This window comes from Gorilla gorilla, chromosome 5 (genome assembly GCF_029281585.2).
Source record: "Gorilla gorilla gorilla isolate KB3781 chromosome 5, NHGRI_mGorGor1-v2.1_pri, whole genome shotgun sequence".
Lineage (NCBI taxonomy): Eukaryota > Metazoa > Chordata > Mammalia > Primates > Hominidae > Gorilla > Gorilla gorilla.
In genome coordinates this window covers 29,959,958-29,986,612 of record NC_073229.2, presented here as the reverse complement: position 1 = coordinate 29,986,612, position 26,655 = coordinate 29,959,958, and the positions used below count along the sequence as shown (strand labels likewise).

Here is a 26,655-nt window from a genome sequence, read left to right as displayed (position 1 = left end):
AAAAAAGATGCCAATCTCTGGTGGTGCAAATGAAGTACCTATTAGTAGGTGTTCCGTCTGCCCTGGCAAAAGTTACCACATTCCACCTAGAGTTCTCTGGTTTCTGGAGTTCTGAGATCAAAGCTTGCCTGGGCTATCAGTGTAAAGAGAGAAAGCTGTCCTAAGTGGCTTTCCAGAAACCATGCTTTTACTGGAAACAGAGCAAGAAATGTGACAGACCATCCCATCAGTTTACCCTTCAAGCTGATGTGGCCTGTAATATAATTGAATGTTTCCTCTTCATGTTTGAAAAATATTAATTTTCTGTGAGTCTCCCAACTTATTTACTGCAAATCCTCATGCCCTAGAGTGTCTACATCATCCCTTTCATTTTTCCTACTGGATACTGAAGCAGGAAGCATGGGAAAGGGGGGCTCAAGGGTTTGACTGATGAAAAACCCAACCAAAACTCATCAATCTGACTTACTATGCTGTCCTTTGGACAGTTTTGTTCAGTGGCTTCTCTCATTCTGACTTCCTCTTAAATGTATTAGATCCATGTCTTCTAAGCTCAGATCTTCATTTTTTTTCATGCCACTTCAACTTCTTTATGTAATCTCAAACTCTTTCTCAGAGGTATGAAAGAAACTCCCCTCAACTCCCTTGTTTCACAGATGAGAAAACTCACGATAGCAGGAAATTGAATCATTTGCTCAAGATTAAATATTGGCCAAGTTCAGACCAAGCACCTTGTCAACGTGGGCAAAACTTCAGAATTTTCTTGAGAGTCACACACTGAGAAACAGTTTATGGATAAAGTAAGCTTTATAAACAATTCCCCAAAGACATTGGACTGTGCCTTAAAGAGAAAAATGAGGATCAATGAGGACGGAGACTCTGCCCAGGACATTGATTACGCACGCCTGAAGACTGTTATTTGAAATCCTTCCGATGTGTCACTGTTAGGACGACAGTGATCACTACATGCTAATATTTGTTAAATGCCAGGAATTCCTTCAGACACTATTAGAGAAGGGCAAGGAAGATTCTCGAGGGCTAATCAAGCTCTTAGAGAATTCAGTTAGTAGTGACCATTTGCAATACTGCAATTGCAATACTGTGCTCTCCAGTGAGCTGACAAGGCCAGCCAAGGCAAAGTGGAGAGGAAGTGGTGCTTTGTGGCAGATGACCTAGAATCGGTACCTGATGTCTCTACTTCCATGGGCACACGGCCAGTCCTAGGCTATCACGAAGAAGCAATGGTACTCAATGTTCCTTAAGAAACAACATCCTTAATGTGAGAAAATAAAAAGCCATTGGAAACCTCTACTTGCTCTGAGCAGGCCATTTTCTAAAAGCAACTTTGGTATGTAACTTTGTATAATTAGGTATGTTTTGGGGGGTTGTCTTGCCATTACTTCCTTCAGTCCATTAATATGGATAAAGCATCTCTCACCACACCATCAGCTTAAACTGTTGAATCCTGCCTAATAGCCTGAGCCAAGTTAATGGATGAAGTCCCTGGAGAATTTTTTCAGGTGAAGGAGCAGGAGGCTGCTACCCAAGAGAAGACAGAGGTGTTAAAGCTGCTTTTTTGTTTTGTGTTTTTACCTCAATGCAATATAAAATCAACATTTAAGATACAGATAAAATTCTTTATATAATTAGCTTAGACTGTAATATCCTTCTAATTGTCACTTTTCTATGAAACCATCTTTAACCATTTGCCTTTATAATACTTAATCACTTTGGCCCACTCCTTACAAATTTCAGTAATGATTCCAAATCAGTACAGTAAGGAAAAAAATATTTATTTTCTAAAGTCATTACCTTGACAGGCAAAACAAAGCATGTTCTCAATTTCATTTAGAAATACATATTTTAAAAATACATAGACCAATATGGCCTGCCCAAACAGATATTTAACATGGTAAATATAAGGAATAAATTGTTTGAATATAAATATCTATAAAAAAATAAGTACATCAAAATTCAATCCAACCTCTTTCATTAGCCGGTTATATAAAGGAAAATAATTTTACTGCTTTAAAGCATAACAAACACTTCTTACTTTTCAATATATTTCATAAACAACCCTATACCATTGTGTCTCCAAAAATCAAGGACAGGGAATCTCCTGATTTAATGATCTTTTTTTTCTTATGGATCAGAGCTAGTAGATTACCATGAAAATATTATATCTACTGCTGACACATTAGACCAGACTTCTACGAGGCTAGGATTTAGCATGGGGGATGGAGGAAGGGGCAGCAGGGGTGGGAAGAGTTTGGGGAGGCAATAATTAAATGTGGGAAATACTTCTGCCAGAGTGCAATATAGGTGAGGTAGACTCATATTCATGAAACATATCCTGATTTATGGTAGTAACAGTTTCATTCAGTTTTGCATTTTACAAATTTAAACAAAAGTCTTTCTTTTTTTTTTTTTTACTTGCATGTTTGTCTTTTGAGTGTGTTTTCAATTTGTGCATTCCTTAGAAAATCTTTGCGTGGACTTTGGAGTTTCTCCCTGAAATGTGCCAGGCGCCTGAGTCAGACACAAACACTCCCTTAGGACCTTTGTCAGAAACTCCACCCTTGTGTGGAATCTCCTTCCTCTCTCTCTCTGGAGGATGCCACCCGAATTCGAATGTGACTGTGTGTTTCTGCTGAGAGGTCCATTGTCATCCCCAGATGAAAGAAGAGACCAAAGCAGTTACCACTGATGGAAGCCAGTGAAGATGGTTGGGGGAACTCCTTAACCTTTCTTGGAATGTTTTGAACGAGGACGCTGGTCCTTTGCCAGTCAGGAACAAGCAGAGGATGCTCCTGCTCTGATCCCAGCCAGGGTGGAGAGTGCAGAGTCGGCCACAGGGCTCTCCGTGGAGGCTATGGCTTCAGACAGGCCCCGAAGGTCTGTCACCAATGTGCTCGGTTGTGGGTCGCATTACGCTCTCTGGAGGGCTCGCCTTTCAGCCTGGGATCATGAAAAGATGATTTGACGCTGTTTCTCATGGTCTCCGACCTAATAAAGCAAGATAAGAGAAAACAAATGTTATTTTAAAAAATCACCCTTTGGCAAAAGAAACATGTAAAATTAGAATCTGGCACAAACAAAACCTGAATCTGGTTGTGAACTTTCACCATTCGCCGCAACTCTTTGATAAAACCTCAAGTGATATCTATTACCATTGTAAAAATAAAGCCTGCCCCTATGCTTAGAATGGGAGAGAGGGGTCATATGGTCAAGTCTAAGGGGAAGTGGGCAGTAAATACAGGTTTTAAATAAACTAGAGGTGTCCTGGTTTCTTCCGTAGCCCCATCCCAACCTTCATCACTATGCGACCCTGCCTTGAGGAACTCAGCATAGGTTTTGAATAGTTATGGCCATCTTAATAAATTGACGGCGACTTAGTTGAAAAGAGAGAAAAAGAAAAGAAGCATACAGTAGGCCCAGAGCAAATACTTTATGGCAATTATTTTTAAAAAGATTTTTTTTTTTTGCAGGCCTAATGTTTTACAGGAGAAATACAGAGGGAAGAACTGTAATGTTGATGCAATAGTTGGCATAATAAAAACCCATAAAAAATTCCAGGTTAGTTCAGAAACTGATCTCGTGGGGAGCATTACTGGCCTGCGACCATAAATATGGATACTCTCATAAGCAGGTGTGAAGAAACCGACAGCTGAGGCTGCCCCACAAATCAGTAGTAAACAACTCAGAAGTAGTTCATGACTGCCTGGCCTGAGCTCAGAACACTTTAATCATAGAACTCCTTGCCACTGGATTTCTAGGAAAAGTTTCCATAGACCATGATAGAAAAATGCAGAACATGTGATAGATCAGAGAGTAGGTTTCCTCCTTTGAGCTTGTGAATTCCAAAAAGTTTAGGATTTGGAAGGGTTATCACCAAAGAGCAGCTCAGAGCAACTCTATGATGTTGCCTAATCCAGATCCCTTCTCTGTCCCAGCACATGACTGACCAGGAAAAGAGAGAGCTTTTTGGAATGACATTGGCTCTGCACCAAACACATTTCCCTATTTAAAAAAAAAAAAAAAAAAAAAAGACCATAAACCTGAAAAACAGCATGTTCTAAATTCTACCAACCCTATCTAATGACTTTATTTTTCCTTTGGCCATCTGAATAACTGCAACTTATTGAAGAATTTGATTATCCATGACATTTTGATTCTTTTTCTAAATGTCCTCTCCCCAAAATGATTTTTGATTTCTCAGGGAAAGTGGTAAATACATTGACTCAGAGAGGCAAAGGCTGTATATAACCCAATGACAAAGGCATCTCTGGATATATTTTGGTTGGGAAATCTACCTGTAGATGAAATGGTATGTGCTAAAAGTACAGAGGACATCAGTTTGCATTCCAGAGCTTCATGGAAATATTTAAGAGGGATTCTTTTGCTCCTTTTAATTTATAGGATGCATAGATCTCCTCTGCTACTGTTTTCTAAGTCTTTCACCTGCCCGGGTAAGAAGGGCTGGAGGAACAGGCTGCTGGCATCACTGACCGGGGCTAGTTGCTCTTGTGAACCTCTTACCTAATTTTTCTTCCTCCCCTCTTACCTGGTTTGTCTTAGGTGTTCCTCTGAACTTCTTCTGATTTTTCTTCCTCTCACTAACTGCTGATAAATACACTTTTTCCCAAGCTTGGAACAGTTTTTTCCTTTCTTATGATTATTCCAGTCTTTCTCCATAATGTCTTCAGCCCTGTTAAAATACACAAGGAAAAACATTTCAGCAATGTTATATTCAGCTTTACCCTGACTTTCAATGTCTCCGTTAGTCTCTCTAAAACAGGAAGGCAGTACCATGATAGGAAGGAGTTCAGGAGGCTGTTAAACTGACTGAAAAGCAAAGGTGTTTCTGCTCACCTGAGTTCTTTTCCTGCTTGGCAAAAATTCCAGCACTTCTTGTCTTTTTGGCTAGCACATTGGCATCTATTCTCACGGTCTGTTGCCTTTGTGGGAAGTAAATTCTCCAAGGCTCTCTTGGACCTAGGGCTTCCAAGTCCATACGGAACAACGTGCCTATTATCCAAAGAGAGAAAGAAACTATATTAGCATAATTAATAGTCTTTAAAATGACACATGGGCACACCCAGTCCACTGGGCACACAAGGAGCTCATCACATAGCACTTGGGAGCATCATTTCAGAGGGTAAAGTGTAACAACAGCCAGGAACACCTGTGCATCAATGGCCCTGACTATATGTATCCAGGCAGGAGAAAACAAGTTTTTCTAATTCAGTGGAATTCCATTTCAACTCTTCACAAAGTTCAGTTTCTTCTTGACACAAGCAACATTGCTTTTTTGTCAAAAATTAGGACATCTCTGCTTGGCATCTGCTTTATATTTCCTTCCTTTTCTAATGGTCTATTTAGTTAACAACTATTTGTGGGTACACAGTGGGAAGAGGTTTCAATGCAAAACCATGACTCACAGGATTTTTAAAACTTATTTTCAATTCAAACCACGGAGGATACTGCTAAAAGTGCCACCATCACCCCACCGACGCCAGTGGTTGGGGGAGGAGGAGGCACATGTTCACACATTTCTCCTGCCAGTCGGTGGTATCATATGGGTGTGGAAGGACTCATAGCCAGAGGGCTCTCCAATAACTTCCAGTGTGTCCATTTTCATTCTCATCTAAGAAATAAAGTCCTCCCTTTGGAAGTATCACCTTAGTAATTAGGCTCCTTGTGGTTTTCGGTGTGGTTTGATATTGTTTGGATTTTGGTCCTCCTTTGTCATAACGGTACATTGTATGCATAGTAAATGTGTGCTTGTTTATGACTGCTTCCAACAGATGATGAACTAGTGTCCAGGGCAGAAGGGGAAAATCTGCTTTTCTTCTCTGTAGGTGAAAGAGAAGCCTATGGACAGTATTTCTATTTCAGTTCTGAAATGGGCATTTCTAAAGGGAAAATATAGCAGCAAAGGAAATCCGGGCTCCAGTTCTAGCTCTGCTACAAACTCACTCCTGCACAAATGACTTCAACGCTTTGAGCCTAGGTTTCTCTGTAAGTAAAATGAAGAGATTCTAACCCTCTATATCATCACTTCTGCCTCTCAGTCTCCACCCTCCCATGAGAAGCACAGGTTGCACTAACCCACATCTGACCTCAGCAATTATTCCCGAAACCCCATCAGATGCCACTGTGAGAGTGTCCCCCTGAGGCCCTCTCACTGAAAGTTCCTCATTTGAAATGTGCAGTGGCCTCCTGCTTGTCCCATCACGAGTAGCCTGAGCTACGGGGCCTCAGAAGACCCTCCCCTTGGTTGCTAAGAACCAAGCTGTCGTTATTTTCAGGAATAGAGGGAAACTGTCCCCACTGAGGCACTTGGATGTTGTTAGAAGGACTACCTTCAGAGTCCCTAGAAAAGAAACTCTAAAACTGGGCTCCAGTGGAGCCAGCGCTAATGAATGACTAGGGTTACAATGCCCTCTAGAGACTTACTCGGGAGTGTTGACCCAAATGATGTCCAGGTGGCAGAAGTAGACACACTCTTTATCCATCAGGGACGAGCAGGAGCAGCGCTTGGACCGGCGGAGCCGCCAGGGTGGACTGGGAGTGGGTTTCTCCCCGCCGTTCTCACCCACCGCGCTGAGCTCAGCGCCTAAGACTGCTGGGGAGAGAAAGAGCAGGTCAGTGGGGGATGTCTCCTCAAACGCCGAGAGACATGCTGGATCACAGTAGAGTCAGAGCTAGCAGAGCAGATAAAAGCAGATGAAGCACACAGCCTGCCATCAGCAAGAAACACAGAAAAAAGGGCTCTATTTTTTTCCCTCCTTAACATGAGTTCACCTTTTGCCTCCCCCTCATGCCCTTGGCTTATCCACCTTCAGGGAGATTACACAAATGCAGAGGAGACAAACACCTGAAAAGGGACTTCCCCCACCCCTCTTGAAGCAGGCTCAGGGAAATGCTGTGGAATGCTGCCTGTTGAAAATCCGGTTGGCTTCTACAAGGAACTTGGTAGGACAGCACTATCCACTGAAGCTTACTTAACACTGGCACATGACTAAAGACAAGAAATCACACTGTTATTCCTAGCTTTGGGGCCACTTCCCCATTCAGGATGACCCTCTCTTTAGGGGGTACCCATCCACTTCACATGCTGTGTAGGGCACAGGGTACCCCAGATGATACATATCTTTCAAAATTAGGTGGGGAAAATGATTGGAGAGAGAAATTAACTATACAATATTCAATTCAGGAGGGTAACTCCATAGAAACCAGTGACCTAAGGTGGGGCTGAGAAGCAGGTCAGGGGACCGAAGGTAGGCTGGGTGGATTTTGAATTCCGAATCCCTGGGCATCAGGCTTGTGTGGGATCCGCTGCCTCCCCCTTCTCCACTACTGCCTTGCCTCTTCCTCCTGACAATTTAGCCATGCAGCTTATCTGCCCAATTTTGTACATTTCAAATGATCAGACACATTCCAGGATTTTCATTCCCTTGACATCCTTTCTCTTTAGTCAGGGTCACGAAAAGACAAAAAAAGTGCACTGACCCTAAAAACGGGGGGGGGGGGGACCCGGGCAGATGCACACGCACTGCCTAAATCCTTCAGCAGCCAAGAATTATCCTAGCTCCCCTCCCAGCACAGGTGAATAAAGCTGAAAAGAGAGCTCACACTGTTTTGGGTGCCAAAAACCTGCCAAAAGAAACCTAAGGTCAATGATGACAAATTTTAAAGAAAACATCTGCTTCACCCAGAAACCGCCTGCGGGGGGTGGTGGTGGGGGGGAGGCGGTAGTTAGTCAACAGACTTTTGTTCTGCAGGTGATTTTACTGAACATACATTGCTTGAACGACTGGATAAAATTCCTTGGCTTCAAGCTGGAATGCTTAAATATTTTACAGTTAACACACTATTAAAATAGTGTTTAAATAAGATTTAAGTTCCTATATGGCCTGTGTACCTGTATAAACACATATATTACAAACATACATTTGACTAAATTGTATATGTCCATACTCTTCTCATTTTTTAAAAGCCAAGGAAACACATAATGGAATAATGATAATAAAACGATAAGTTATTTTAATGCCATGTTATAGTCAATTGCACCTAATTGTATTCAATAGAGGAATTTTACATTTTACACTAGAAGACTTAAGTAGCTTTCAGCAATAATTCTCAGACACTTGCTCTCTAAGCTGCAGTCATAAAAAGAACGGGGAAAAATAGAAGCAAGAAAAGCATGAAGGTGGATAAGAACACACTAACTTGTAATTCCGAGACTTACAAGTCAACGAGCGTGCCTACCTGTTTCTGGAGCTCCTTGGCAAGCCACAAACAGCAGAGAGAAAATCATGGGCAAATAATCCATTCTGAAAAATAGGGATCAAAAACCTCCCGTTCAAACTGAACCCAAAGGAAAACGAAGAAAATCAGCTTCAGGTCCCTCAAAGCGCTGGGGGTTCCTCAGATCTCAAAGCGATCCTTCAGCCCAAGTGCCCTTTAACGGGGAGAAAAGGCAGTGCCTGCCAGGAGAGAAGGCAGCGAGCGGAGCGTCTGCAGGCGCACGCGGCGGCGGTGGCGAGCTGGGACTGCAGGAGGCGCAGGACCCGTTCGCCTGGCGCAGATGCAGAGGCGCGTCTGACTTGGACAGCTCTCTGCCGGCTTTTTATATTGAACCCCTATTACAGTGGGGGTAAACAGCTCCGACTTTATTCCAGCCCCAGACAATGTTATTGTGTTATTAGTCACCAACAGGCAACGTGCAGCCGGAGATAAGGCCAGGCCCGAAAGGAAATCACTGCTAACTTCAGAGGCAGACGCCCGCCGTCTGACAATTCGGGGGCAGGGCTAAGAAAAAGAAAATACCCATTAGAGACCTTTGCTAAACCTGCCCGTGCAGTGCTGGAGTCCGCTTCCCCTTTGCAAGCTGCCAGCCCCGGAGTTCAAGAATCAGAAGAGGGGACTCCAGAAAAAAAGTCATACCATTGGTATGAAAAGTATGAGCCACAGTTTAAATAGACTGTATTGTTGTGTGCGGGGAATTTTTTTTAATTGTTGCTCGCTTCATTTTCCTTTTATGTCTCTCCGATTCTAGTCTCAGTCAAACAAGGGAATGCTCTCCCTCGTCACTCCCCCACTACTGGGGGTCAGACTATTTTGGCAGATCAACGTACTTTTCTCTTCAAGCCCCTTCCTGCGGGTCTTTTTTGCTAAAGTTCTTTGCATCTATCGGAAAGATCCGTGAGGGATTGGCAAGAAAGGGAGCTTAAAAATAACATCAGAGCTCGTTTAGGCAGATGCCCAACCTTTTTCCTATCACTGATCAGAAGCCCCGATAAGTTCTTTTGTGTGTCCACACTTCCCCTGCGGAGGAGGCTGATAAACTGATTGAAAAGCAAAGGTGTTTTTCATACAGAACTTAAATCTTAAGATTGGTCGGTGCCACCAATCTTAAGACATGGCGGGAGAAGAACACCAGGGGGAGATGAAGAGCTACAGGGGCTGATGTTTTACTAGGACAAAAAGGAAAACCCTTCTAAATGGCAGAAAAAAACGCAACCTGGCTTGGGGGCCGAGGAGGGTCAAGGAATGGTGCCTAACATAGGAAGGAGGAATGCACCTCAGAATATTCCATTTATTCCCCGCACAAGCAGGGACATATTTTCTGGGACTCTTTTTTTTTTGGGGGGGGGGGGTCTTCATTTAGGGCAAAAAGGTGTTCTTGTACAAGGTTAAGTGAATATGCAAGGAAGGTGGTGCTGAGAAGCAAATGCCATTCAAACAAAGAATCAGATAATACTTCACATTTAATAATGTGTTTACATTTTCAAAACAATTTCCTGTCTATCTAACCTTGAAATCCCCCCCTGAAGTACACACAGGGCAGTTACTGTACAGGTGACATCATGCCTTAATAAAGAAAGCAAAAGGTGCATGGAACACATTGGCTTTTTCCACTAGTCCCATTTTTCAGGTTAGACAACTGAGCACCCAGAATTTTTGTTTGTTCTCCACCAAAGCGCTCACAGTGGCCCAGTAAGACCTATGGGATAAATTTAGAGTCTCTTCCCAGGGGATGCCATCAAATACACACTTTGTCCATCTCCTCTTTTTGTTTTACTCCAGTTTTTCTGGGGATGGAGGGTGGAATTCAAGCACGGATGAATTTCCAAGACTGGCACAACACACATGCTGGGAAACCTTTTCTCCCTCCTCCTTCAAAATCAAAAGGACAGTTTTTATCCCAACAGCAAAGCCGTGGGTTTGGACAGACTCAGACCCCCAGACCTCCCTCGAAGTCACAGCTGGGGGAACAGGGACAGTGGCAGCGACAGGTCCATAATGACATGCATCCTCTAAAAGAGCCACTGAAGCAAGAGTTGGAGATGGGAGAGAGAGAGGCAAGAACTCTCCCTCCCACACCCACACCCACACCCAGAGATGCCTCCACCCTATCCCCAGGGCCTGTGCCTGGGCCCCTGGCCTCCGCTGTGCGCTTACCTCAGCCTAGCCCCTGGGCCCAAGGAGGCCACAGCTCCCCGAGGACAGGCGGCACTGAGCAGGAAGCCAGCGCTGCCGCCTGTGCCAGGCAGGGGTGCCCTGACCTCCCTCTCCAAAGCCGACCTTGGGAGAGGAGAGGAGAGCTGATGTCACATTCACAGGATCCAAGCAGCGCCTCCCAGCCAACACTCCCGCGGAAAAAAGGTGGCCTGGGAAATATGTCTTGGCAGGGATTCCCCCTACGTTTTTTTTTTTTAACCTTTTGGCAACTTTGACCAAACACTGACAACAGTCAGGACCAACCTGTCCTCAGGGTCGCTACCCGGAAGCCACCGCCCACGCCCTCCCCAATATTCTCAGGTCCAGCCTGGGTTCTACTTCAGCTGGAGTCCCGTCTCCCACCCCACTCCACGCCACCCCACCTTGCTGAGGCTGCCCCTGCAGGTTCCAGCAACACCCAGCCTTCAGGTGGAGAAGTGGGGCAAAATGAAACTGCCCAAGCGCCTCCAACAGCACTCACCACGCCCCGTCTGTGTCATCCCGTGAATATGAACTGGAAACACAAAACGTGGCCAGCCATCCGCCCACACCTGGCCCTTCTCGAGCTCGGGGAAAGTAAATAGTAAGGAAGAATGCAGGATTTCAGACCTGGAAGGGCCCCACCGTGCCAAATATAATGTTGCCCCTGTCTCTTTGAATCCTGAATTTGCAAGATATGTGCCTGCGCGCGCGCACGCGCGCGCGCGTGTGTGTGTGTGTGTGTGTGTGTGTGTGTGAGAGAGAGAGAGAGAGAGAGAGGGAGGGGGGGAGAGAGAGAGAGAGGAGAAGAGAAGAGAGAGAGAGAATTTCTATGTCTTTTTCTTTGTGTGGCAGGGGCGAGGGGTGGCACCTGCCTTCTCTGTCCATCTCTCCATTTCTTCCTCTGGCAGCAGCTCCCTTTTCCTCCTGTAGGGGCAGAGGGAAGCCCCATTCAAGCCCACAGAAGGCAGCTAGGGCACTGCCAGGCAGCTTCTCAGCAAGACATTTTCCCAAGAATCAAGAAATGAGGGGAGAAGGAGAACCCCAACAAACCAGTTTTACGAGCTTGATGCCCCCACCCCTCCTCCACTTAAGGCACTGCTAGATAGAGATGCGGGGAGAAGAACTAGAGGTGAAAAGAGCTGGACAAAGGAGTGAATATGAAGGACAGCTTCATAGCCCCACCCCACCTCTCAGAGGACTGCAGGGGGAAAATGCTCCTTTCGGCCACAGTCACTCTCAGAAAGGGAAGGGAAGGAAGGCAGAGATGTAAAGAGGAGGATTTTTTTTTTTCCCCAATAGAAAGTTTGCTGTGGCTGTTCTTGCCTTTTTTTTTTTTTTTTCTCAATTTTAATTTTTTTAGGGACAGGGTCTCACTCTGTCTCCGAGGCTGGAGTGCAGTGGTGCAGTTATAGCTCACTGCAGCCTCAACCTCCTGGGCTCAAGTGACACTCCTACTTCAGCCTCCTGAGTAGCTGGGACAACAGGCTCAAGCCACCATGCCCAGCTAAGTTTTAAAATTTTTTCATAGAGATAGGGATCTCACTATGCTGCCTAGGCTGGTCTTGAAATCCTGGCCTCAAGCAATCCTCTTACCTTGGCCTCCCACAGTGCTGTGATTACAGGCGTGAGCCACCACTCCTGGCCTATTCTTGCTTTTGAGGCTACACTTGAATGCTGGAAAGTATTTGATAAAACTATTTTTTATGTATTTCTTTCTGTATCTCTGTATTAATAGATATCTATAAATAAAACATGCTGAGCCCCCAATACAGATACTACACAGTAGCAAAGTGTACTGTTTTTAGCATTCTCCAGCTTTCCTTTCTCAACTTTTGCGTAATAAAATTTGTAACTTTGCCAAGCCAATAAATTTGGTATGAGATGTTGCATTTAGCTCAGCAAAGCTAACAGTCGTTAAGTTGCTTGAAAATCACACAAAGAATGAGGAAGTATTTTATCGTAGGCAAAGAGAAGCTATCCACACCACTAGGCCTGGTTTAGTCTTGGGTTGGTAACTATTATACATTTCTACTGTATGTAGCACTTTTGTGAAAAAATGTGTAATATAATTATTAGGCCTGTGACACATCACACATCTCCAGGAGCTATGAAGAAACATAGCTTCTCCCTATAGTCCAAAAAATAATGGTTGATTTAGCACAGGGAATATGATGGTCAATGTAAATTCATCCTGTACATTTTAAAAACATACAACATATGCATCTCTATTTCTTGGACACTCATCCATAGGATAATCATAGATAGCAAGTGTTTATTTAAAAGAGTATTTCCAATTCTCTAATCTAGCATTTCCCAAAGTTCAGTTATTCATTAAACTGCTTCACAATTTTTACCATATTTGGGTGCCACCTGTACCTTTTTACTTAATATTTTCCTTTTAACTGACTTGTTTCTTTTACATGAATAATTTTAAGAAAATTTTATATCATTACTATCTTAAGCAATAATGTACATGAAATTATGGTTGGTATGCTTAAATAATCCATATGAAATCATGGTTGGTACGGTTAAAAAAATCTACATGAAATCATAGTTTAATACATGCTAAACATTTAATCATTATACATTCATTAAGCTATTAAAAATAAAAATGTTTGGCTGGGCATGGTGGCTCACACTTGTAATCCCGAGGCCGAGGCAAGTGGATCACCTGAGGTCAGGAGTTCGAGACCACCCTGACCAACATGGAGAAATCCCATCTCTACTAAAAATTCAAAATTAGCCAGGCATGGTGGCGCATGTCTGTAATCCCAGCTACTCAAGAGGCTGAGGCAGGAGAATCATTGAACCCGGGAGGCGGAGGTTGTGGTGAGCCGAGATTGCGCCACTGCACTCCAGCCTGGGCAACAAGAGTAAAACTGCATCTAAATAAAATAAAATAAAAATGTTCGTACATGTATCTTCTATGCCCACACAGACATGCTCACCACCCTTGGGGAACATGCTCACCACAGTTCCATCAACTGCAATATCTTATACCTTCTTCTTTAAGAATTAAGCCCTGTTTCAATTCCTGTCTCTGACCTTTACTTTCAAGATAACTTTCAAATATTCCACACAGAAATGCTCCTACAGATGCATCTCAAAAAACAGATGTTCCGGCATCCAGAATCTAGAAAAACAAAAGGTTCACATCCCAAAAAGTTTTTAATGGATACCTCCCCTTGGCTTCTTGCTCCAGTGTTGCAGCAGTTATCTTTTATCTCCCTTCCCACTCTCTATTTAAATCTCCTCTCTGAGTGCCACTGACACACATGCATGCACACATCTGAACCTATAAATTAGACTAAGACAAAATAATGATATGATTATATATTAATAATTCATGATTAATAATTATATTAGGATATTGTTTGTGAATAATAATTATTAATATTAGAATCATATTTCACACATCTCAGAAAAATGTGATAGCCAGTGGCTGCCTCCTTATCTTTTAAATGTTCATTCTATGTCATGAGTGACATCCGAAACTAAAGGGACTCTGATGCAGGGAAAGACCACTTGAGGATGAGGGGAGTTGAGTCAAGTCACTTCATTAAGCCTAATTTGTGAAGTCATTTTAAACAAGCTTTCCATGTGTCTGAATGAGATGGTAAAAGGAACTAATTCTGGAGGGAAGGTTTCATAGAAATACGGCAGCTACCTTCATGGTTTCTTTCTTTCCTTCTTTCTTTCTTTCTTTCTTTCTTTCTTTCTTTCTTTCTTTCTTTCTTTCTTTCTTTCCTTTTTTTCTCTCTTTCTTTCTTTCCTTTCTCTCTCTCTTTTTCTTTCTCTCTTTCTTTCCTGCTTGCTTGCTTTTCCTTCCTTCCTTCCTTCTTTCCTTCCTTCCTTCCTTCCTTTTTAGACAAATTCTCACTCTGTCACCCAGGCTGGCGTGCAATCACAGCTCACTGAAACCTGGACCTCCTGGGCTTAAGCAATCCTCCCACCTCAGCCTCTTGAGTAGCTGGGAATATTATGCATTTCTTTTTTGTTTTTTAGAAGTTTCTTTGGCACATCAAATTTAGTGGCAAAAAATTAAGCAAAATGACTTCAATCATTCTCAACTTTTGTGTAATAAAAGGTCTTTGGCAGAGAGCTATCCTAAAATAACAGTGAGAAATTGATTCATTTGAAATTCGTTTTCATGTAAGAAATCTGGACTCAGAAAACTCCATTTCTCTAATGTGATGTGCATCCATGTTTATCGAGCCACCACTAGGTGTCAAAAGGAATTCTAGGTACATTATGTGTTCCAATGTAAAGGTAGCATGGATTTTATATTCACAAGTCAATAGACTGATGGAGGATTAATAGATACCCCTGGAGGAAAAGTGATACAAATGGAGAAAAGAAAACAAAGATTGGGGTGAGGAAGCTGAGGTTCCTACAAGGCTGCTGTGAAGACACTATGTACAAAGCAACTTGAGAAAGAGGCTGAATAGAGGTTTTAAAGGGTAGCAGGAAAGGTTTTCAAAGGTAAGAGGATTTAGGAGCTGTGGCAAAGGACAGCACATGGATAAGAAGGGCCAGAGAATTTTAACAGGATGTTTTGGTTACTGGATTTGCAGTGTCAGTGAGAACACAGGTGGCTTATGATGATGAGAAAAAGAGTATGTAGACAACGTGTGTGGTTAATATTTCCAGTATCTCTGTAATGTGTCAGTAGACTGTGGGAAGTCTATATAATTTTCACATATGATTCTCAAGTCCTAAGGATGAGTGTCCAGTCCCTAAAAGGAAAGGAAGATGCTAAAATTTGCCACAGTTCCCTGAGGAACCCCTTCCTGTACATTAGCTCCAGTGATTTTGACCATTCATGGTGTGGACTGTGTCGCCATTAAAAGGTTCAGATTTTTATTTGTATTAGGAAATATTGTATGAGTTCAAATCTCCAACTCCACATTTTGCAAATCTCCTTTTGGACTTGGATATTTACAGAAAAAAAAAATTCCCTACAGCGTTTTAGAAAAGTTCTCTGGCTTTCCACATTTCTTCTCTTCTTTCCAAGAGAAGAGATTGAATAAAAGGATAATCTGTAATTATCCCTTTCACACTCCCTCCTCAAACTCTAATTTACTAAAAGTAAATTTCTCTTCAGATAATCATGTTTTCCCAAACATGAGTATGCTGGGAAAAGGGAAAGAGTATATTTTACTGGTTGTCTTCGTAGGACAAAAGTCAGATGACTTTTTAAACGGGCATTTGTTTTTATTTGAAAATGCAAATTTAATTCCACATGCTCCAAAATATATTTCACACTAAGGATTTTGTTTGATTTGGCTTTTGCACTTTTTTCCATTTGTTCTTTTGATGGAAAGAAAAACCATTTGGGATAGTTACAAGAATAATTTTCCTGGAAATTCATGTCTTAAATTTTTTTTTTCTGTGAAGCTTAAAAACCCCTGCATACATTGTGTTAATATTATTTAGCATTTATTGATTATTGCTATTTCCCTAAGTACAGATTTTATCAAGGGCAGTCAAAAGGCCATTGAAATATGTTTCTTTCTCACACGTGACTTGCAAAAGCAAAGAATGAAGAGTAATGACATTGTGTGTCAATCTTTAATTTAGCCAGAACTCCAAATTATGACTTTATTATGTTGGTTTATTTTAGAGAAATGTGGGGAAAAGAAAAATGGGATCAAATGAACGAATATACAGTGTGTGTGCTTATAGCTCAAGATAAAGTTATTGCAAGACTTTAAGGGAAGCAGTACTGAAGACTTACTTTTAAAGAAGAAGAAGGAAGAGGAGGAGAGGAAGAAGGAGGAGGAGGAAGAGGAGAAAGGATCAGGCCTGGAGCCCCGGCCCCATTCTCAACCTCCCTTCTTCCTGGAGTGTGAGAGAAGCAATGAAGCATGATTTAGACAATCTCAAAGCTGCTAATGTGTATGTAAAGCACATAATCTTGCTACAAAGTGGAAAGGATCTCATGAACTGGAAAGTAGCTTGTTTAAACGATTTTTTCCAAACAGTTTCAAGATTAGCCAGGGAGGGCTAACATTTTCTAGATAAAGCATTTGCACAGCCTTGTTTCTTTCTGGCTGTTCTTTCTCCCCCCACATCCATTCTATTTTTGTACATTATCTGGAAGAAACTATCTTTTTGGACTAATGACCAGGTCTCTGTACCAGTGGCTTCATTTTTCCCAATTCTCTCCCATACTCCTCCCATTTCAAGGAACATTCTACCACTTTGTTATGACTTGGATCCAACAAAATTGAGCAAAGAGCAACTGTTTCCAACATGCATAGAAACTCAAGCAAATGCCCACCTCTCCACTTTGACTGGTTAGCATTTTTTCCTATATGTGTAGATCTACATATTGATTTTTTTCTGCTCTCAAAAGATGACCAGAAAACATCTAGGATATCCTAATTCTAATTATGCTTCTCATTTTTTAATCTAATCTATACTCACTTTATTTCTTTACATTGAAAGTGATATATCAGTTCAAAACCCTGGATACAAAATGAAAGAAATAATCAATAAGTAATAAATTCTCAGTGATGTTTCAAGGGCTTCGATCCCTTCTAGGGAACACAGAATCTGAAAACAGCAACAACCTTTGGAAAAGCCACCATCCACTAACGTAGAGGTGGGAGCAAATATAACATATCAGAAAAATAGAACATAACTAAGGAAAATGACAATCTTTAATTTAGCCAGAACTCCAAATTATGAGAACACCTAATTTTCAGGAAAGTGAAACTATTAATAATGACATGGTCCAAATATAGATCATCCAACTCAACAGAAACTAATGTCTACTCATTAAACAGCTCCTTGGAGATCAACTCCTCACTCAGATAGTCAAGGCACTTAGCCTCTCTCTGCCTTTCCCCATTACAAAATGAGAAAATATCATGTGCCACTTATCTCAAGATGCCTAGAGGAAAGTGTTTCGTTGAGGCTGTAGGTGAAATGATGGAGACAGTCATATCAATTGGAAAAGTTTAGTTAGTAAGATATACAGAGAGCTACACAAAGTTTTTTTTCAAATCAAGGATTCAGAAGAAAAGGAAAGAGCAAAGTATCATCAAATGCAGAACATGAAAGAAAATGTGCAAAGGACACAGGAAGAACTGTTTCACGTAAGTTCTATTACTGAATGTTGACTGGGGTGAAACAATATCAAAATCCAATTTATGGAAGAGATGCTAATTTGAAGAGTCAAAAAGCTGAAACACAACAGACGTTGTACAGAGAGGTCTGAAAGAGGAAGAATCAGGCAGTCGGAATGTAGACATGGTTTTGAGGCTGAGCACATGAGCTCTTCCTAATTCCAGCTGAAATTGCCAGACTTGATCTATGAAGTAGGCAGTGGAGAAAATGTAATTTGCAAGTATCTTAAAAAGAAAAAATTGATCTGAGAAAAAAGTCATTTTTACTTTAATTTCCTATCGTTGTTTCTTTATTAGGGACTACATTTGGTTTTGTTTGTTTGTTTTTTTTTGAGATGGAGTCTTGCTGTGTTGCCCAGGCTGGAGTGCAGTGGCATGTTCTTGGCTCACTGCAACCTCTGCCTCCCAGATTCAAGTGATTCTCCTGCCTTAGCCTCCCGAGTAGCTGGGATTACAGGTGCAGGACATCATGTCTGGCTAATTCATATTTTTAATGGAGACAGGGTTTTGTCATGTTGGCCAGGCTGGTCTCCAACTCCTGACCTCAGGTGATCCGCCCGTCTCAGCCTCCAAAAATGCTGGGATTACAGGCATGAATCACTGCACCCAGCCAGGGACTACATTTATTACATAAATTTTCTTTTGAGTTGTAGATATAAGGCAAAGCACTAAAGATTGTGTAGAGATAAAGCAACACACTAAAGTGTCTTAAGAAGGTAGAGAGGGAAGAATGTTGATTTTCTAATTTATGAAAATGTGTTAGGAGAAAGTAGTTAAATATTATTAAATAAAATAGTGCATATAAAAGCTTTTTATGGGGTATAAAGTTATTAACAAAAGAATATGCTGCTAATAAGTCTGAGTTATTATAGAATATACAGGAAGAAATTTTCTTTCCAGGCCTTATGTTTTTATATGATTAAAAAGTTACATCAATACTGGAAAAAAGCAGGCTCCTGCTGCTCGTCTTCATTGAGAATATAGCTTTGACAGATCCTTTCATCGTTTACCCATTTCCCACAGCTTAAGAATTTTTGCAATCTTCCACTCACTCTAGAAACTAGCTTTTCCTTTCTCTTATTTTGTCACAGAGCTAGTTTTTCACAGATAAATTAAAGCCATGTTTACATCTGAACTTGATTATATTCCCCTCCTTACATTATTTATGTATTTTTTTAAAAAAAGCAACTCTAATACAACTTCTCCCTGTAGTTATACAGATCTCTAGCTATCTTTTTTCTTCTTCATCAAAATTGCTTTTGATTGGATTGCTTATAGTTATACTTTTGGTTTCAATTTTTAACTTCCCATTCTTCTTGAACACTTTCCCTTTCAACAATCTCTGAAGGTTTCCACTTAATTTTTACTGCACATTTTGTAAACTACTTTTGGTAATCTCTAGTATCTGTTTGCCTTCATGCTGGATTTTCCTTTTCCGACTGTTGAAAGGAATGATAAGCCACAGTTTCATTTAAGGTTCTGATCATTTTCATTTCACCAGATAGTTTTTTTCCTATTCAGTTCAAATTTTCCTAGTGGCATCTTTCTGCAAAATGAATGTGCAAGGAGGCACAGGTCCTTGCGGGACAACAGCATGCAAAATGGTTAATAAAAAAAGATCTGTCCTCAGACACCCTGACTTAGCAAAATTTATCCTAAACCAACTCTACCCTGATCGCTCTCTGACCTCTGACCGCATCCTGCCAGCTTCCCATGTGTGTCAGAGCTAGCTCCAGCTCCTGTCTTGGCTTAGACTTTCCTTTATCGTCCATCTCAACACTTCATCTTCTGGCTCCCAGCTCATCTTCCCTACAGACCCAGCCCTTACACCAGCTATCTAGCGTGGAGTTTTCTGGTTAGCCTTAGGAGTGGGTAAATTTCCTAATTTTCCCATCTCTTTTCCAGGGTCCTTGTGTCAGGGACATACCTCCCCTCTCTGCCTCTGCTACGTGTATATTGTGGGAAAAAGAACACTGGACTTAAAATCAAATAGGATTTACAATGGTAAATAAAAAAATACACAATTCCTAACTCCTTAGATCTTTAAGGTAGTGGAAGAGACTGCCAAACAAGTAAACAAAGAAATAAATAAAAATTGACAAGTTATGCCCAGGGCTATCCAAGCAGGTTTTATGACTACAGTGATTTTATGATGACTAAATTGGGAGTCCAGCTGCAAAAAGCACTGCCAGAGAAAGTTGGAGGAGTGGGGATGAAAATATAAATTCAGGAAAGAAGGTAGTATTCTTTCAAAAAATAAGCCAAGTACTAAACTTCATAAAGGACTCAAGTATTTGAGATAGGTTTGATTTTTTTTTTTTTTTTTTTTTTTTTTTTTTTTTTATGGAATCTCGCTCTGTCACGCAGGCTGGAGTGCAGTGGCATGATCTCGGCTCACTGCAGCCTCCACCTCCAGGGTTCAAGCAATTCTCATGACTCAGCCTCCCAAGTAGCTGGAATTACAGGTGCACACCACCACGCCCAGCTAATTTTTGTATTTTTAGTCGAGACGGGGTTTCACCATGTTGACCAGGCTGGTCAGGTCTCAAACTCCTGACCTCAAGTGATCTGCCCGCCTCGGTCTCCGAAAGTGCTGGGATTACAGGTATGAGCCACCATGCCTGGCCCAAGCTGGCTTTTGCAAGAGATTTTTAAATGTAGGATTTGAACAAATGGGACATGTATGGTATGTGTGGCATATATGAAAATGATATATATGGCTCAGACTAAGAAGAAAGAGTGGCCAGACATTAGGGGTTAAAGACCCTCAAGGACCCTCAGGATGGGTCCCAGCAGTGTTATTGTGAGGGCAGAAACCAATAGGATTATATCGCATCTTCTGAAGCTGATACAATTCAATAAAAGGAAAGGAAATTACTGGCTATCTAGTGGCTTGAGGAAGGCAGAGATCTCTGAGAACTGATGAGGTCTGGTGAATTTTAATCTGGGAAGAATATTCAATAAGCTTATCTTAACAGTTATTGTAAATAATAAGGGTTTCCAATAAACTTTCTGAAGGTTCACTATGAGAATGAATTTTTGGGGGATAATTGGGGTTTTCTGCTTCTCTTTCTAGATAATTTTTAGCTAGTTCTTACTAAAGAGAAAAGAAGAGCTATAATTTAAAGCAAGTAATTTTCTTGCTCATTAAATGTTCCAGTAAACGATTTCTTAGAGAAGAAATTAAATTTACAACCAGCATTTTAAGAAGGAGATAATATGATTTTTAATTCATAACCAAGTCCCACTCCTGCATTCTTCATCAATCCAGATTATCGAGTCCAAAAATAAAAACCACAGGCTTGTCCTACAAATGATGCCTTAATCCCAAAGGGGTTGTGGAGCCCTGGGAAGAACTCAAGGCTTCCAGCAAATCTCAGGTCTACCATTCCCCAGGTTCCATTTCCTTATCCAGAAGAAGCAGGCGGCAGTCCCGCCCTGGAAGCCCTTGATGTCTATCACGCCATTGTCTTCCAGGGTCTCCAACCTCTTGTACTGGTCCAACTCAGTCCTCTTTCACAGGCTGACTCCTGACATATTGTAATATACGACTCTTCCTCTGCCGATTCCTGAAACACTGGAATTTCCCAGAGTTTCGCCCTCGGCCCTTTCCTCATCCAACAGATACCTCCTGAGTAATTCTATCCATTGTTTTCGTCTGCAAGACCTTTATGAACTGACGACTCCCAAATCTATTTCTTACTAATTGTGTAACCTTGGGCAAGCTACTTATCCTTTCTGTTTCCATTTCCTCATGTGCGAAATGTGAAAAGAGTAGTACTTACATCACGCATTATTGTTAAGTATGAAATGAGCTCAGATATGTGAAGCGATATAGAACAGTACCTGATGCGTAGTTGGTGCTCAATAAATGTTCACTGTTGTTTTATCATTGTCCTCCTGGTTGCCCAAGCCAGAAATTCGCAAGACATCCTTGACGCTTGTGTCTCTTCAAGCCCTCCTTCCCAATCTTATCAATTCTGTCTCCTAGCAGCATTTCCACTCGTTGGATTGCTCAAACAACCTCATGCTTGGTTTCCAGCCTCTAGTGTCATTTTCTCCTTAATCCATTCATCATATTGCAAGACAGTTAACTTAAGTCAGTTAATTTCATAACACACTAGATTTTCCAAAAAAATGTTTCATGGGAAGAGAATTAGACCAACAACCAGCATAATAATCAGGTGATCCTGTGAATGTCTGTTTACAGCAAAGTCCCTGTTCCTCCTTTCTTATCATTCTGAAGAAGCAAATGTCCAAAAAAAGCAAACAAAAATAATCATATGTCTATATTCAAAATGTTAACAGATTTATATTTATCAATGCAAAACTAATTCTATTTCTCCCCCACTTTAAATCCTTGACCCATTAACCACAGCCATCAAAATGAATCTGAACTCTTCAAAATGGCCCTGCCTCCCAGGCATTGGTGTTTGAGCAGGGGCCTTGAACTTGTCCAGCTCTGCCTCTGGGAGCTTTGCATGTTTTTCCCTCTGCCTGTAGTGAAGCTGTCCCTATGCTTCTGGACTGGCGTTTGAAGACTCCAGGTGAATGTCTCCTCCCTGGGGAAGTCTTCCCTAAAACCCCTCCAACATACATATTTATCAAGCCTTGTCTGGCTAAGACAAAATAAGGGTGCCTCTCCTAAGTCCTCCTGCACCATAACTCGGTACAAACGTCTTGCATAACACTTATTACACCCAATTATAATCACCAGTTGTTCACCTGCCTCACCTTTCAGATTGTAAATTCCTTGGCGTAAAGGAATGTACTTTATTCATCTTTGTTTTCCCAGCTTTTGCACAGTAACTTACTTTTAGAAGGTACTCAGTAAAACTTATTTTTAAGTACAGATTGAATTCATAGCATACATGGAGTTCCCAGCACAGTGCTTGCACTAACAGTCACATCGTTCCTTTCTCTTTGTGCTACTGGAAAATGCCATCTGGATGGAAGTCCCCTTCCTAGAAATTTCCCTGAAACTACCAACATCTTTGGGTAAATAATAAAACTCCTTGTGTGTTAGGATTCTTTTTTTTTTTTTTTTTTTGAGATGGAGTCTTGCTCTGTCACCCAGGCTGGAGTGCAGTGGCGCGACCTCGGCTCACTGCAACCTCTGCCTCCCGGGCTCATACCATTCTCCTGCCTCAGCCTCCCGAGTAGCTGGGACTACAGGCACCCACCACCACGCCCAGCTGATTTTTTGTATTTTTAGTAGAGACAGGGTTTCACCATGTTAGCCAGGATGGTCTCGATCTCCTGACCTTGTGATCCACCCGCCTTGGCCTCCCTAAGTGCTGGGATTACAGGCGTGAGCCACCATGCCTGGCACGATTCTTATTTTTTAACTTGTGTACAAATACAAATGGGCATGCATGCATACACACACACACACACACACACACGGCGCCCACAAACACACAAACCAAGTCCTCTCGCTCAAAGAGTGAGTCTGCAATCTAGCCAGCTAATTAAGAAGGGAGACACAGGTGCAAGGCCTCTACCCATAAAATGTCCCCTACAACTTTTAAAAATACCATTTATTTAACCTGAAATTGTTTGCCCCAGATCTTGTTATGAAGAAAGTGAGAAACTTTACATTTATAAAAGATATATAATATAAACATTACATGAAATCTATTACAAATATTATATAAATATCTAAAAATGGTTATCATCTTCATGGTCAAGTCCAAAGGTTGGGGAAAAATTAAATTTTGGTTACAATAGAGAGAAAATAAACAACTACAGATCTGCTGGGTCAAGTAAAAGGTGTCTATTTTAATGAGGATTTTGTAACAAAAGAAATATGTGTAACCAGGCCAAGCCTCTCCCTTCAAGAATTCAGGCAAAGATTCTATCACATCCCTCTCCTGCCTCCTGAGTGACAAGTAGCTTCAGAGCCAAAAATGACTCATCAAGACAGTACTTTCTGTCTGTCCATGTGACACAAGGAAGCATGTCTATGAGGGAAGAGCCCCAAGAGGCCAAATGAGGGCTCTGAGGCCTGACAGCCCATTTATGAGCCAGAGTCCTGAGGGACCCCCACGGGTACCACTAGAAGTGCTCTTGGGTTAGAAGTGTTTTGAGGTTGCATAATGTCTTGGTATATCAGTAAACATTGAAACCTGGAAGGAAATCCGCTACTAACTTATCTAGTTCATATCAGGGGTCTTTGGGGGAAAAGAAGGAAGGAAGGAAGGAAGGAAGGAAGAAAGGAAGGAAGGAAGGAAGGAAGGAAGGAAGGGAGGGAGGGAGGGAGGGAGGGAGGGAGGGAGGGAAGGAGCAAGGAAGGAAGGAAGGAAGGAAGGAAGGAAGGAAGGAGAAGGAAGAAATAATTCAAAAAGCTTTCTAGCAGCCAGTTCCCAGTCCTCTCAGCAAAGAACCAGAATTGTTCCTTAAATCCAAGGTAGACAAGAAAACATTCTTGAGAGTGAAGTTAGAAGGCTTGGGCTGAATCCCACATCTGACACTTGCTAGCTATTTGTCCTCAGACAGTTAGCCTCTCTGAGCTCAGCTTCCGCATGGACCAATGGGACATCTGACTAGCTCTGACAAAAATCGAGTGAGACAGATCTGAAAGCACCAGATAGTGTATGTCAAAGTAGGTGTGTAGATGATTCTAATTTATTCTGAAAATATTTATGGGGAGCCTGTTAGAGACCAGGTAGTGTTCTAGATGCTGGCAATACAGTTAGTTGTAAACAATACAGTCCCTATTCTCATATTCTAATTGGGGGAGAAACATACCTAAAAATTTGAGCTGAGATAAATAAAAGTTTTAAAAATAAATGGCCACTTTTTCCATCAGGGAGGTATGTGCTATTACGGAGGACTTTCCATGATATAGTAAATATGCCTAATATGTTTTGATGGCATCACAGGGCTCTGCACTAATATTCAACCAATTTACTCTTAGAATTGATCTCTGTCTATTGCACTCTCTGCCAGAAAGTGAAATAGCATTTTATTAGCAAGGTCTTAAGTTGCTAATTGCCTCATGCTTTTCTAAATTGTAGTGCTTATCTACATCAAAATAAAATCCATTAGAATTAGTTACATCTCCTACTCAAGTTTTAGCTGGCCTAGTAAATTCCATGGTGGGTAGTGTACATATTTTAAAATCACTGGGCAAAAGACAATTTGTTTAGTCACAGTGATAATTCACCAGATAGCTGCTCTGCTCTGAAGAGAAGGTTTTTTAAAATAAGAATGAAGACCAAGTGAAGATAACAGATGAAATTTCTTCCAGATGACGTGGAAGCCAAGTACAATATATGGGTAAGAAAATAATCCACCCTCTATTTAGCACCCCCAGGCCCATTAGTGTTATTTCTTAACAGAGACTGCTGTTTTATTGTATGACCTCCTCAAATGTCCCATTAAGGTCAATGGCTCTATTTGTGCTTCTATATTGTACACTGGAAGACTTTCTACACAGTTCTAATTCTCCAGTATCTCTGAAAGGAAAGGCACTTACTGAAACTCAAAGACAGTGCAAGAGTCTCACTTGAATTGTATGAGTCCACTAAAGCCTTTCCTATGGTCTGATGAATTGGGGTGCTAGCTCACACTTCAGACATTTGTGGATTCCTGAACTACTGTTAGGACTAGGAACTTCGCAGGTAAGCCATAACTGAAAAAAAAAAAAAAAAAAAAAAAAGTCCTGCCTACAAGTCTAGTGCATCTCTCATCAGTGTTTAAATATATCCTTTTAAAAGGAAAAAAAAAATTGCTGAATTTGGTATTGTCTTAAATTTTCTTTACTGTTATAGCTCTTGAATATATGTAAATCATCCAAATGATTTAGAGTATATATACAAATACATTCATTGCCTTATTAAAATTTTTAAGTTCTGAGAGAGACCCTGTGCATCTCTCCCTTTGCCCTTCCTCCCTATCACTGAGAAAAGACCACATTTCAGAAAACTTATCCTATCCTAGCCATAATACCTACCTGCGGTTCCATGAATGAGTCATGCTCTCCCATCTCACAAACTTTCCACAGGCCTGAAATGCATTTCCACACATCTCTTTGCTGGCCTAGACCCCACTCTCAATCAGGACTTGAATTGGATGTCACCTTTCCTGGGGAGGCCTCCTCTGACCCCCTTTCCCTTAGCACCAGGCAAGAGGTCCCTCCTCTGTTCTCCCAGTGCACACCATGGGTTCCCACCTTAGCACCTGCAAGTCTGTAGAGTCGTCACAATCTACTTAGTGCTCATCACTGGGCTGGGAGATTTTGGAGAAGAGGGACTGTGTCTTTCCTGCCTGGATCCCCATTAGATCGGTGACAGCAGTTCCAGGACATTGATTAACACCTGGAATAGCACCAGTCCCATGTGTTCTTCCCTCCTGCTCTGCTCTAAACACTTTCCCTGTTATCCCAAACTCTTTTTGTCCACACCTGACATTCCATTTTGAGTTTCTGGAGTATCTTCTCCACTTCGTTTCTCTTTCAAGGCTACCTTTGACACACATATTCCTTAAAGAGTATGACTCAGCTGGGCGCAGTGGCCCACGCCTATAATCCTAGCATTTTGGGAGGCCGAGGCGGGTGGATCACTGGAGGTCAGGAGTTCAAGGCCAGCTTGGCCAACATGGTGAAACCCCATCTCAACTAAAAATACAAAAAAAAATTAGCTGGGCATAGTGGCGCATGCCTGCAATCCAAGCTTCTCCGGAGGCTGAGGTAGGAGAATTGCTTAAATGAAGGAGGTGGAGGTTGCAGTGAACCAAGATCACACCTTTGCACTCCAGCCTGGGCAACAAGAGAGAAACTCTGTCTCAAAAAAAAAAAAAAAAAAAAAAAAGAGTATGACTCAATAATTATTATGTAAACTTATTTTGCATGTATGTAAGTGTGAGAAGAAGTCACATAATTAATTTTTCCTCACTCCAGCTCTTCCTATGGTCTCTTTATTTTCCTAACCAAAGCTCAAATTCCAGCTTCTCTGCCTCATCACACCACTCCTCACCCTATAGCTGAAACAATGAGTTAAAAAGGTAGCCCTGGTTTCTGTGTTCTTGTCTA

At 41.6% G+C, this 26,655-nt stretch overlaps 1 protein-coding gene across 2 annotated transcripts in view; it reads right to left on the bottom strand.

Annotated features, from left to right (window-relative positions):
• Positions 1-1,769: 1,769 nt before the first annotated feature.
• The window catches only part of EDN1 (endothelin 1), a 41,337-nt gene continuing 16,451 nt past the window's right edge, over positions 1,770-26,655 (bottom strand). Inside the window, exons 3-7 of one of the 2 annotated variants that reach the window (XM_031012597.3) lie at positions 8,272-8,336; positions 6,457-6,625; positions 4,870-5,025; positions 4,562-4,705; positions 1,770-3,003 (exon numbers count right to left, since the gene is read on the bottom strand). In XM_031012597.3, the coding sequence (XP_030868457.1) occupies positions 2,898-3,003; positions 4,562-4,705; positions 4,870-5,025; positions 6,457-6,625; positions 8,272-8,335 (639 nt within the window). In that variant the 5' untranslated portion in view covers position 8,336 and the 3' untranslated portion in view covers positions 1,770-2,897. Of the gene's footprint in view, positions 3,004-4,561; positions 4,706-4,869; positions 5,026-6,456; positions 6,626-8,271; positions 8,954-26,655 lie in introns of those variants that run through there. The other variant, XM_004043282.5, reaches the window with a different exon arrangement.